Source organism: Haplochromis burtoni, unplaced genomic scaffold, assembly GCF_018398535.1.
Source record: "Haplochromis burtoni strain Fernald_Lab_line unplaced genomic scaffold, NCSU_Asbu1 Contig_1022, whole genome shotgun sequence".
NCBI lineage: Eukaryota > Metazoa > Chordata > Actinopteri > Cichliformes > Cichlidae > Haplochromis > Haplochromis burtoni.
The window spans coordinates 79,363-93,460 of NW_024583383.1; the positions used below are offsets into that span (position 1 = coordinate 79,363).

The 14,098-nt window shown below is 40.4% G+C and overlaps 2 protein-coding genes across 3 annotated transcripts in view; both read left to right on the top strand.

Moving 5' to 3' along the window:
* LOC102303139 (endothelin receptor type B) overlaps positions 1-7,348 on the top strand; it is a 9,915-nt gene extending 2,567 nt beyond the window's left edge. For both annotated transcript variants that reach the window (XM_014330772.2, XM_042216348.1), the window contains 6 exons: positions 20-147; positions 1,986-2,187; positions 4,841-4,993; positions 5,072-5,208; positions 5,296-5,404; positions 6,081-7,348. In XM_014330772.2, coding sequence (XP_014186258.2) covers positions 20-147; positions 1,986-2,187; positions 4,841-4,993; positions 5,072-5,208; positions 5,296-5,404; positions 6,081-6,179 — 828 coding nt within the window. In that variant the 3' untranslated portion in view covers positions 6,180-7,348. The remainder of the gene's footprint in view (positions 1-19; positions 148-1,985; positions 2,188-4,840; positions 4,994-5,071; positions 5,209-5,295; positions 5,405-6,080) is intronic.
* Positions 7,349-7,878: 530 nt separating this feature from the next.
* LOC102303446 (transmembrane protein 184C) lies at positions 7,879-13,886 on the top strand (the record flags this gene model as incomplete). The annotated part of the gene is given in 11 exon segments (XM_042216351.1): positions 7,879-8,187; positions 9,215-9,372; positions 9,652-9,782; positions 10,588-10,624; positions 10,788-10,993; positions 11,075-11,149; positions 11,938-12,031; positions 12,410-12,522; positions 12,621-12,720; positions 13,596-13,673; positions 13,793-13,886. Coding segments are annotated over 10 exon segments (1,045 nt in total), but the record flags the coding sequence as incomplete, so codon positions are not given.
* Between the last annotated feature and the right edge of the window lie 212 nt (positions 13,887-14,098).

Below are 14,098 nucleotides of genomic sequence, written 5' to 3' on the forward strand. Positions count from 1 at the left end.
TGTGTGTGTGTGTGTGCAGCCCTTGGCGATGAGGTGGCCCTTTGCCGAGAATGACTTTGGGCTGTTCCTCTGCAAGCTGGTTCCCTTTGTGCAGAAAGCTTCAGCCGGCATCACCGTCCTCAGCCTGTGTGCTCTGAGTGTGGACAGGTAATACAAATTTTACTATGCTGATGATCGTCTTGATGCATTCTCAATCATCCAGGAAAGTAAATCTCCAAAAGTTGATTCTGTTCATCTGGACGTAGCGTTTTGTGGGAGAAACGTTTCGTCACTCATCCAAGTGACTTCATCAGTCTCAGCTGACTGCAGGTTTCCTCAACATTATAAACAATACATTACAATAACTATACATTATTATTACATTATTATAAACAATACATTTGCATAATGACTGAAACCAGCCCACTGAAGGAACACTGGGCTGATGGTTGTATCCAGATATGCCCTTTATCAAAAATATCTACATGTCTAAAAAAACAGACTCTGTCATCAGCCTCTAGTCTTAGTCTTAAACCTCAAATAGTGGCGCTTGTTGTTTTAAAAAGGCTACTGTTTGTCAAAGCTGCTGTAGTCTAAAGAGACCAGCATGGCCTTGTGATGCTTGTATGCAGAGCTGGAGTAAATTCAAAATCCACATTTTGAATGATGATTTCATTCATTGAGGGAAAAAATCCAAACTTACCTACCTAGTAAAAAAACCACACAAAAAACCCTATTAATCGTCCACCCTTGTTAAATCACAAATTAACTGTGATTATCCAAATATTTTGGAAGCTCAGTTTAATTTTTACCAGTCACACCCAGGTCTGATTACTGCCAGACCAGCTGAATTAAGAAATCACTTAAATAGAACCTGTCTGATAAAGTCAAGCAGGCAAAAAGATATCAAAAGACAGCACATCATGCTACAGTCTAAAGAGACAGCTGAGAAACAAAGTCAGTGACATCGGTCAATCTGAAAAGGGTTAAAAAGTGATTTCTAAGGGTTTTTGGACTCAACTGGACCACACTGAAGGCAATTATCCACAAATAGAGAAAACTTGGAACATTGACGACTCGTCGAGGAGGTTACAAAATAGTCCAGAACAACATCCAAAGAACTGCAGGCCTCACATGCCTCAGTTAAGGTCAAAGTTTATGATTCAACAATAAAGAAACTGGGCAAAAATGGCATCCATTGGAGAGTCCAGCAGAAAGCCCCTGCTGACCAAAAACAACAAAAAGCCTTCTACATTCTAATGATCGCCAAAACCTTTGGGAAAATATTCTGTGACCTGACGAGGCGAAATCTTTTGGAAGGTTTGAGTTACATCTGGCATAAAACTAACTTCACAACTTGCCATAATAGATGGAAACATGAATTCTGCTTTCTACCAGAAAATACTGAATACTAGGAGACAAGTAAACTTGGGTTAAGTGCACCTCAAAAAATAAATAAAAAGAAGAAGAAGGAGAGGTTTTTGGGGTGGTTTAGTCAAAGATTAGATTGAGATGTGTTGACATGACCTTAAACCTTCATGTGACCAAATTAAACCAATTCTAGAAAGAACAGTGGGCCAGAGTTCCTGTACAGTGATTAGAAAGACTCATTGCCAGTTATCTAGCTAATTTTGTTGCCAACAGAGGCCCAACCAGTTATGATGTTTAGGAGGGCTGGGTAGGTTTGGATTACTTTCATCCTTATAAATTAAATCATCATTTAAAAGCTGAATTTTGCATTTGCTCTGGTATCTTTGTCAAACATTAAAATTGGTTTGATGATGTGAGACATGTAAGTGTGAGAAATATGCAAAAAACTAAGAAATCAGGAGGTTTATCTACTTTCTAAGTGTGAAAATATGAAAAGGAAACAAGATCAGCATCAGATTAGATTTAAATCTGTCATTGTGCTAAAACTATGTGTGAAACTAACATTTATGGAATGAATATTTTTCATGAACATTAACAGAAGACGTATTTTTCAAACTGTTCCACCTTACTTCCAGGTACCGAGCTGTGGCATCCTGGTCACGGGTGCAGGGCACGGGTCTCCCCACGGTAACAGCGGTGGAGATTATGGTGATCTGGGTGCTGTCGGTGGTGCTGGCTGTGCCGGATGCTGTCACCTTCACTATGGTCCCTTCCACATACAACAACCATAGCTTCAATGTCTGCATGTTGTCACACAGAAACACACCCTTCCTGAAAGTGAGTCTGCACTCTGAGAGCTTGCGTATGTGGGCGTGTGTGTGTTTATGGGAACATCTGATAAATATTTAACCCTCAAAACTGACTAGTGGCTGCTACAACAGTTTCTTCACATCCTCCACAGCTCTCACGTGTCTCTTAATAGTTTTTTCACCTGTAAGGAAGCTTTTTTAAGTGGTATGTCAAATAGAAAATTGAAGGTAAAACAATAAGAGAATGAGAGAATGAGCTGGTAGGGAGTGGTAAAGATTTATCAATTCTTAGCTATCCCAGCTATGCCAGAGTATCCTTGGGAAACATACTGAACCAGAGGCACCAGTGTGAGTGTTTGCACAAACATTAGACATGGCACTTTGGTACTTTGTGCTACAGTTTAACAGATATCAGGTAAAAGCAAGAAGCCGTGTGTCAGGTTTGATCATGATGCCACTTTAAGATGAATGGTCTCCATGGACGGGAAATAAGTGGCCACTTTCGTCCATTTCCATGGACTCGTGGTTTTTACGTCTCTGGGCGAGGCCTCTTTAACTCAGACGTTTAGGACAACATTTCCTGTTTATGTCTCCAGGTCATGAGTAGCACAAACAAACAGCACAGGCACTTGAATCTGAACCTGGGTCAGCTGACCTGCTATCAGTCTTTGGACTGAATCGGTGTTGTGTTTGCATATTAAAACTGAATCTTTGACGTAAAAAAGCAGCTGGGTTCAAGTACAAGCTACCAGCTCCAAACACAGATCACAATCATGGTCATAAACAAAAAGCAAAGTTTAGAAAGACGAACATGTTCACATGGGCTTATTAAAGGATAATGTGGGTTTATTTTAACCCAGTTCATTTCCCATTAGTGTGGCTGTGGGCTTGGTTCACTCTAATGTTGCACTCTCCTACATGGAAAAGTTTTGATTCATGATGGTAATGCCAGCTTCCTGCAGCATTCAAGGAACATGGATTAATTAATGAGTCATTTCCAACATGTTTTGGATCAGACACAGAAGGGAGCTGAAATCAAATCACCAGCATATTTATCCACACACACTAATTTGATTTATCAGACAGCTGGTGTTTGTTGTGCTCCTCCTTTTCCTGAATCTCTGGAAAACAAGTGCAAAGTTAGTATAACCAACAGAAAACCAAACACACCCTCGCAAACTGTCAGTCTATTTAATTTCCCATCTCTTCCTCCAACATGTCAATGCACCATGTCAGTGATTGCTGTTTCAACCCCTCCACCTACACCAACATCCAGCTGCCAATTACAGTATGCTGCAGATTTTCAGGAGCCTATCACAGTAGACTTAGGGTGAGAGGTGGTGTACACCTGGACAGGAGGCCAGAAAATCATGGTGCCAACACAGAGAGACAGACAACTGTTCACACTCATATGCATACCTACAGCCAATTTGGAATCATCAGTTAACCTACCAAGCACATCTATGTACAGTCAGGAGAGATTTACGCAAGGAGGGGGGGTTAAATTGCTGACATAAAGGTCCCAGCTGAACTCAAATCCAGGATCAATTTTATATAGTATACAGAACCGCAAACAATACCCTTTATAATGTAAGATAAAAAGCCTCAGAGCCGACACATGCCCCCTTGAGGCCCATATGGAGGCCCAAAAGGACAGCAGCTATGGGGCCCACGTGTTTTCTTTGGACAAGCCCATAGTGGATATGTCTATAGAAAACCCAAAGGGGCTAAACTGCTGTCGACTCTGTGTATGTGCACTCATTTGAGGATCACGGGAGATAAACGTGGGTTTGTCCTGCCCACACTGCTGCAGTCTGTGGATTTTACAGACTGTGTGGAGAGTGAAACTGAGGATCCAGATGCAGATGTGTGGAGGCAGTTAGAATTAAACAGAAAAACCCCCACCTTTATTGGCAGATAAATATTGTGCAAAATCCATAAACAAAGTAAAAAAAAAAGGACACATAACTGTCAAAATAAAGCAGGAAGTGAAATCTAAATAGCAGCATGCAGAAACAAATTAACGTAATACTGGGAAACTAACAGGAGAGGATGGAACAAATACACCGAGGGTAACTAAACTGTAATACAACCAGAAACTAAGAATGAGACTAAACACTCTAAAGAAAACACATGAAGAAAATTTAAACAAAAAGCAAAATCAGAAACAAGCAGAATACTTAAATAAACAAAACTTGAAAGCCCCCAAACTCAAAAACACTGGGTCAGTGACCCCGGACGAGGCCATGCAGGGGCTCATTTACCCACAGCTACCCATGGTGGGCCAACACGGGCGCGTTTATGGGGAACAACCAGACAGTTGCCTGTGAGGAGGGTTTTATGACGGGTAACCATCTGCTGAGAGAAAAAACGAGAGCACAGAGAGATGGGTATAAAACACCTGCAGGATGCTATGTAGTAAAGCTGTTTCAGGTCTGTGCTGCATGTGTCAGCTGTTGGCTCTAGAGCACTGTGATGTGAACCAACAGATTCTAGAAAGATTTTACATCCAGAAAAAATCTGTGAATACAGGCTAGCATTGAAATATGGTCACTCGTGTCTCCAAAAACAAGACGATGGTGGCCAGAATGTTAAAGCTGAAGTTTCCAAAACCAACATTACTGTGTCCATCCTTTATGTACAGTCTGTGGGTGTAATGTGGTTGTCTCTGTGTTTTTCAGCACTACATCGAAGCCAAGGACTGGTGGTTTTTTGGTTTCTACTTCTGCATCCCTCTGGCCTGCTCAGCCATTTTCTACAGCCTCATGACCTGCGAGATGATCCAACACGAGAAAGAAAGTCTGAAGATCTCGCTGACCGAGCACCTCAAGCAGGTGATCACCAACACTGAAAAAAAAGGCTGTTTATCTTTAACACACAAACAAGCTTCTTATGCAAAGTCCTCTCTGCAGCGGAGAGAAGTCGCTAAGGTCGTGTTCTGCCTGGTGTTGATCTTCGCCTTGTGCTGGTTTCCTCTCCATCTGGGTCGCCTGCTGAAGAAGATCATCTATGATCGAGACCTCAGTGAGCAGCGATGTGAACTCCTGAAGTAGGCCAACCATCATGCACTGCTGGGAAAACAAAGCTTTTTCTGTTTGTTTTTTTCTGGCTGTTTACACGTGTCTACATTTTCTAGTTTCCTGCTGGTCCTCGACTACATCGGCATCAACATGGCCACCATCAACTCCTGCATCAATCCCATAATCCTCTTCTTTGTGTCCAAGAAGTTCAAAAACTGCTTCAAGGTAAACACTGAACATGGCTGCGCTGTGTGAGAGCGAGTTTTTAATCTAGACTGCCAAGAATCTGCTTGTTTCTGTGCCAGCGTAGCATCGCAGCAAGGTCACGGGGTCAAAGGGCGTGAGATAGATATAACAGAGAAACAGAAACTTATCAGATGCTCCCAGAATGGAATTATCTAGAGGACAGAATGAGAGGGGAGATGTATAAACATGGAAAGGTCGTGACCTATGATAGGAGACTTATGGGAAGTTAGTTCTGTAGGGTTAAAGAGGCACTCCACCGAATTAGCACATAAAGAGGTGTGAGTGAGGTCATGTTAACAATCCATTAAATTTTAGCTCACATCCACCAACACCTTCAAGGTCAACTCAACGAATTAATGGTTGAATTAAAGCCTTAACTTAAGAACTATGATCCCTACACGTGTGGTGTGTATGCAAAACATACAGGAGAAAATACCCTATAAAGACTTAAAATATCATGCCACATTTGACCACTGACCTCCTCTTCAAGGTCAATAGATTGATCTGAAGGTCAAGCTGATGATAATGCTATATCAGGATACTAAAGGTGCTGAGGTGGTTCTCTGCTCTTTCAACAATGTGTCTCCTGTGAGTCGCTGAAAGAGGTACGCCTTTAACCTGACTCCCCTCTGTCTGTCTGTCTGTCTCTCTGCAGTCCTGTCTGTGCTGCTGGTGTTACTCTGGCTCTCTCTCTAACAGCATGCTGCCTCTCCACCACGGGACGAGCCTGCAGTACAAACACACTGACCACTGAGCGAGCAGGACACTCGCCTGCATCTGCAGCTCTGAGCGCTGAACCAGCAGCCACACAGAGACACTGACTGTGTGTGAAATACAGCACAGAGTACACCAGCGCTTTCATGTGTAGTCTTTACCTTTATTAGTGCATTTATTCAATTCTGTATTATATTATGTGTATTATATGTGATATAGTTATACTATGTGTCAGACCTTATAGCTGCAGTGTAGTGACGTTTAAATGTTTAGTGACAAGTTCGAGTTCCTTCGAAAAAAAGAAAAGAAAAGGTTTTCCTCAAACCCTGAGCTCCGAATTCAACCTCATCCAACATCTTTGGGATGAATTGGAAAGCCAAATGAGCCGGACCTCATCACCCACGGTCTGTGTTGGGCCTCTTGTGGCTAAACAAAGTATTACATTAATTATGATAACGTAAATAATGTGTTTTTGTGCCCTTTAACTTTTACTGCAGATAAGCTGTTAAATGACAGCAAATCTTTGTTTTTACTAAAGAAAAAAAAATTAACAAAATCTTATTTTATCAGATCAATTTGAAATAGCAATATTTTTTCATGATAGAAAAACCATCTAAAACAAGAGAGAATTTCTTGTTTTATTTTCATACTTGATAAAAAAAAAAATCTTGTTTTGATATTTTTTTCTGTGGATTTTGAAGTGTGTCCACAAAAACAGTGCATTGTCTCTGAATTAACAGAAACGTTTCATGTTTCTAGATCTTAGATGTGTCTGAGTTGCACGCAGCCATTTTTTCTTTTTTCTTTTATGCATCCTATTTATTGTTGTTTAAATATGTAAAATAATATTCAGTTAGTGCAAACAGAAACAATTGTGATGTCAAATGGTACAATAGCGTCCTCTAGAGGCTGAAATTTTGCATCACATCGCACAAAATCAAACGTCACACGTGATGGTAAATGCAAACGTCAGGGTCTTTCTGCTTTCGCAGCTGAAGCTGAAATTTAAATGAAGTGAAATATAAAACCTGTGTGTGCTGTGGAGCAGCGATCAGACCAACAATCTGACTTCCACCAAAGTCTCTAAACATGTCAGCACATGGACTGAAGTTACTGGTGTTGAACTATTCATCTGTTTTATATCTATACTTACTGTGACTTGTTTAATAAGTATTACACGTGTTTGTTAATAAAAGTATATTCTCCACATGCTCATGAAGCTCTGCTTTGGTTTTTATATGTGTGTGTGAGTGCACTGCAGTTAAGAGCTTCTGTAAATGCACTCAGTCCTTTGGTTCCCAGATAGGGCTTTCAGAGGGACATGCATCATGCTGTCAGCTCTGTGAGGCTCTGTGAGGCAATTTTATTTTACATATTTCAGATTATATATTGAAATTTTACAAAAATATTTAATCTGACTCTCATACATTTTCTTTGTCTCATAACTTTATTGCTTTCAGATACTTTGATTATTTTACTCTGCTACTTTGTAACCTAGTTTTTAATTTCATAATATGTCTCATAGTTTGAATTAGTTGATTCATCATTCTGACTTTTAATCTCATAATTGTAATTTAGCATTTTGATTTTTTTCTGCGTTATTACTAATAACGTTTACAATATTGTTTAAGTCTAAAAATATTTTAAGAAATATTTTTTTATTGGCGTCAACGAGCTTCCATACATTACGAAAAACATGTCCTTGAGCAGAGGTAATTTAATTTGAAAGTTCACGCCCTGTTTGTGGCGCTTTTCCGCTGACCACGTGACTGACGGACAGCGGGGATCTGGGTGAGGTCCCAGCCTATGACGTGGGCGCGTAAACACGGGAAAGGGCGAACACGGACATCGGTGTGTGTGGTCGATCGATCCGGATGAGTCCGGTGGTCTGACAGTGATCTGGGGTCTACTGAAAACATCAAAGGGGATCAGCTGGGCTTCATTTTGCAGCGTGTGGTTGGGCGGAGGAAGGATGCGTTGCCTGGTAACAGAGAACGGAGTGAGGATGAAAGCAGGCCAACCGTCGCTCTGAGTGAACGTCTTCCGCCGTAACGGTCCACATTTTCTTCTTTTAACAGTTCGGTTTAAATCTATTGTATCGAACCAGCAGCCTTTTAACTGATCAGCGGATAAAGGTGGTGATGCCTGAAGAATACACCGTGTACTGACCTCATTACACGCTGGGCATTTAAGATTTTTACGACATTTTAAAGCTGTAATACGCCTTTAAGAGGCTACATGAGGGATGCTTTAACCCCAACGGTCGTTTTAACACGTTTAAGGCTAATATACCTAATTAATATGGATGGATACAGTGGTGGTCCCTAAAGCCCTTAAGATATTAAACTTATGTGTTTTTTGGTATAATAGGGATCACATAGTGCACTGTTTACCAAAATATTACCCACAGATTTCAGTTTATTTGAGTTTTAGTGCTATAAATCAGTCTAACTTCAAGAGTAGGACCCATAAATATATTACTTTTTACTTATTTAAACATAAGCTAGATTTTTTTAAATGTATTCTATCAGTTCTAATTTGGCAAAATACAAACTTTGTATGCAGTTAGTGGAGATTTTAAGTCCAAGGTTGCGTTTTACAAAGTTTTATTGATATTTTATTGGCTTTTACTGACAGAATAAATAAATATAAGGCAGTTTTCTCCGCTCAGCACTAGTGTCATACTTTAGTTTGTTTATGGGCTAATTAACAGGTGTTTTAAATACTAAAAACTCCAATTTGAAAGATTGTGTGGAGGGTTTTTCACAGAGATATTCTCCAGAAATGTCTGTTTATCTGGATGGAATCAGTGCCAGCTTGCAGAGTGTTAAGTTGTTAAGTAAGCACAAGTCAAATTACACATCCTTTTGTCATTATTAATCCAGACAAATGCCATCATAAACTAAATCTGTGCTCTTTTTGTGCAGTTTGCTAAGACTTTTATGCAATCATTTGCTCAAAATTGTGATTTTCAGGTCAAATAAAGAGTGTGTAATGAAATGAACGGGTTAATTACACATGCTGCAGCAATTTTAATTGTCCGCCTTAACAACCTGCCTGTGGTCTGTGGTTTAGGATGCGTGCCTGTAGTCTGCGTTGAGGGTGAAGCTGCCGTCATGCCGTGTACATGTGCAGAGTGGAGGAGGTGGATCCGCCCGCTGGTTCTGGTGCTTTATGCCCTCCTGCTGGTTGCTGTTCTGCCGCTCTGCATCTGGGAGCTGCAGAAGGACAAAGTACTGACACCTCCACCTGTGCTCATCTGTGGACCAAACATAGTCGCATGATCTTGTAGCCCCCTGTTCATGCTGTAATAAGCAGACTGTATATAAAAGATGGACTCATCTTTAGTAGTTTATCTGTTTTTTATCTTTAATGTATAAAAAGGGTGGAGTTTTATTTATGCAGTGTTCTCACTGCACAAAAAAACACAACAGCCCTGCAGTGACTAACTGTGATGTTGCAGGAAGGATGTTGGATACACTTTAAAGCCTGTGGTCTGTGTCTGCGTGCAGGTCGGCACTCACAGTAAAGCCTGGTTCATCGCTGGCGTCTTTGTGTTTCTGACCATCCCGATCTCGCTGTGGGGGATCCTGCAGCACATGGTGCACTACACACAGCCTGAGCTGCAGAAGCCCATCATCAGGTAAACACACACACACGCACTTCAGTTCTGTCTTCAAACACTCTAAATGTCTCCACAGATACACTGAAGCAGGTCTGACAGAGTCTGACTTTAGGACTGTTGTATTTGACGTCAGCAACGAGGCGTCAGGTGTAAAAATGAAATAAGCTGCAGATTTCAAGCTGGATGCTGAAGTTGAAGGAAAAAGCACAAAGTGGGTATTTTGTGCCTAAAAGCCTACTCTTGTTGGTAGCTATTAAATTTAATCTAATTTGAAAAGTCTAAAATTAGCTTCAGCAGTGAAGCTCTGAGGATGTTTTCCTCCATCTGTTATGCTGGGAACACTTCAGAAAGGCCAATGTGAGCAGCAGGGATGATTACAGCAAGATAAACCTGCCTCAGCATTTGATTTTTAATTAAAACAAACTTGGAACATTTATGAGTCTGCCTTTCAAAATAAAAGTCTAAATCCAAATGTATCAGTAGATGTGAAATTGTTAGAATTACTTACTCCACACTATATTAAGATTTTTTTAGTCAAACAGGAGTTTGAAAAAAAAATGATAAGAACAACTCTGAGCAGAGCTGCTGGTCTCCAGAGCTTGCAGTGGTTGGACTATGTGGCATAACTTACACAGACTGTATATAAACGTTGGATGTAGCCACTTTGACTTCACCCACTATTTTTTAATCTCTTGTTCTGAAGCGTTAACTTTAGCATTATGGTTGTTGCCATGTTGTTTTTGGGACTATAAGTGGCTGTGTGATGTTTAGTGGAGTGCTAACTTATGAGCTAAAGTTAGCTTGCTCTGTCTCTTTTCAACAGGATACTGTGGATGGTGCCGATCTACAGTTTGGACAGTGTGAGTCATTGTTACACACAAACGAACACAGACATCCAGCGACACAGACCCTTCAGTATTTTCTTCCTTTGCCGTGTTTATAACTCTTTTACACTTAATGAAATTCATCAAATTCTTTCCCTCATGTGACCTTTATGATTTCTGCTTGTTGAACGTCTTTCAGTGGCTGGCCCTGCGATATCCCAACCTGGCCATCTACGTGGACACGTGCAGGGAGTGCTACGAGGCCTACGTCATTTACAACTTCCTGGTTTTCCTGCTGAACTTCCTGAGTAACCAGTACCCCAGCCTGGTGTTAATGCTGGAGGTCCAGCAGCAGCAGCCACATCTGCCCCCGCTGTGCTGCTGCCCACCATGGCCCATGGGAGAGTAAGAAGAGGGAGGTCACAGAGAGGGAGTTCAAAGTGTGTGATGAATGGATGCATGTTAAGTTTTTTCTCTCTCTGTCAGGGTGCTGCTGTTCAGGTGTAAGCTGGGAGTCCTGCAGTACACTGTGGTCAGACCAGTTACCACAGTGATAGCGCTGTGAGTTTTGTGCTATAACTGTAATGTTTTATAGCCCAATGTTTGTAACTGTAGCTGTAATACTTGATGTTGATTCCAGCTATTGGCTGTAGTCTTTCTGTTAGCTGTTGAAATATATCTATTTTTTCCAACATGATTAGTAATGCAGGATGAAACCTCTCCTTGTGTTTAGTGTGATAATTCAATCACTGCTAACCTACTTAGAGCAGCCGTGGCCCATTTTATCACCTAAAACTCTCCTGTGGTCCAAACAGACTTTTACTCAGAGCTGTGCTCATCACATGAGCCTAACAGGAAGTATTTTCTTTACTGCGTTTTCACTGATCTTCTGCTTGTTAAGGCTGTACAGAATCCTGCTGTTAGCAACCATGACATTTTTATTCAAACCTCATTCAACAGTTTTGATTTATAAGTGAAACAAAATGTTTTCATTATATATTATTTTATAAACATCACTGTCTTGATATTTTTACTTGAACTAGAAAATAATGTTCAAAATCAGTAATATTTAAAAAAAAACCAGAATGAAAATCACCTCTGACTTGACTGAAAATGAAAATAAAAGCCGTTTTTTTCTACTGTAAAATTTACAGTAACTTGTTTTTCCCACGTATGTATTCACAGCGATATCCACATGGAACAGTAGAGTACTGTACACCATTTTCTTTATTTTTCTACCTCAGTTTGGGAAAGTGTAGATGTTTTTATATGTTTTGTAATCTGAGAGCAAACTGAAAAAACAGTGAAGTTTGTGACCTGCTAAAGTGACTGATTGCTTTTGTGTGCAGCATCTGTCAGCTCTGTGGGGTTTATGATGAAGCAAACTTCAGCTTCAGAAACGCCTGGTCCTACCTGGTCATAATCAACAACATATCACAGCTGGTAAAGACTCAGCGTCATCATCACAGAGCAGCAGTTTCGCATTCCCAGTGTGTCAAATACACCTGTTTCTGGTTGTTAGCACACCTGGTTACATCTGGATTATTGTGGGGTTTTTTGTATTTGAACATCTGGTATGAGACTGCATTACATCAGAGCATGTAGTACAAACATTAGCCCCCAGCCCGAAACTTACCTGAACCCTGTTTAACCTTTACACAGTTTTTTTTAAGCCAGTATCCTTCAGAAAAAGTGAAAACTGATCGCTGAGGCTTTTTTTTTTAGGTTATCTCAGTTAATACTAAATTTAAAATCTATGATTTCTGTGAACAAGAGATCAAGTAAAATTCCAAAATTATATTTTTGTTTCTTTCTCTGCAGTTTGCCATGTATTGTCTGGTGTTGCTCTATCGAGCTCTCAGGGAGGAGCTGATGCCCATCAGGCCTGTGGGGAAGTTCCTCTGTGTCAAACTGGTCGTGTTCGTCTCCTTCTGGTAAGAATGGGAGTGTGATTGTAATAGCTTTGGGTTTTGAGCCGTTTCATTTTTCCCTTTAAACAGATGCAGTGCTGATACATTCATTTTGTCTCCAGGCAGGCAGTTTTAATAGCACTGCTGGTGAAGGTCGGTGTGATCTCTGACAAACACACCTGGGACTGGGACAGCGTGGAGGCCGTGGCTACTGGTCTGCAGGTACAGATCATACTGCTGCATCAGTCAGCTGACCTTTGATTTATTTGTCTTCATGTTTAGATAACAGGTGAGATTTCCTGGACTTTTAGCAGAGATTAAAATTTAGCAACGTTCAGCTTTCTGTACAGATTAGAAGACAAATGAACTAAAAACAGTAAAAGCGATGAAAATAAATGCCACAGTGTTCAGATAAAGCATGAAAACTGAGTAGCAGAATAAAAAGAGGACTTTAATGACACTTGCTGATGGGTGCTGCAGAAAAACTGGCAAAAAACCAACAATAGCCCAAACATCAAGGAGTTGAACTAAAAATGCAAAAAATGAAGTATCACACCAAAAACAGAAGCAAAGTCACAAAATAATATGGAGAATTAGGTGAAATGAAGTACTGTAAACATCATTAGTGTGATATTAGGATCACACTCAGCAGCAGTGCAGGGTTTCCTAAGGCACTTTGTGAAAACAGTAAGGTACACTGAAAACTTTGAGGGTCCAGGAAGAAGAAGAAGAAGACTGAGCAGCAGGGAGGGATTTAAACAGGTACATCCTCGAAATATGACAGAAAAGCTGCCTGATATCAGACAGAACTCTGACTCTCACATCTGGAATCAAACCAACACAAAAGATGATGGAAAAGTAAACCATTCAGTACAAATTTGTATATATTTCTGGTCTTTCTGCATGAATTGATGGAACAGCTAAAACGAAACAAGATGAAACATCAGAAAAACTGACTTCTTAAGGTGAAATGACTGCAAGAGGCACACAAAAACACAAGGCACAAAATAACGAAATAAATTTTTTATTAAAACAGTTAAACACATTTTACGCTGCTGTTTCTATTCTGAAAGATAACTGAGTTTTTACTCATATAGGACTTCATCATCTGCATAGAGATGTTTCTGGCTGCCATCGCTCACCACTATACCTTCACCTACAAGCCCTATGTACAGGTAACCTTATCTATCTATCTATCTATCTATCTATCTATCTATCTATCTATCTATCTATCTATCTATCTATCTATCTATCTATCTATCTATCTATCTATCTATCTGTTTCTGTCCATCAGGAAGCAGAGGAGGGGTCGTGTTTTGACAGCTTTTTGGCCATGTGGGATTTCTCTGATATCAGAGCTGATGTCAGTGAGCAGGTCCGCCATGTCGGTGAGTGTCTGACTCAGAAATCATCACAGTATGTGGAAATGACACTGAAGCAGTTTGTTGAGGAACACATCAGTGATTGGAAATGGGGCTAAACTGCTTTTGGTGCTACTGTTCTCTCTGTTTTAGATGTTCTTACAGTTTTTCTCAGTTGCTTTGGTGCATTCCTCAGAACACCATTAACATTTGCACAGCAGTTAGTGCATTTCCCAAAA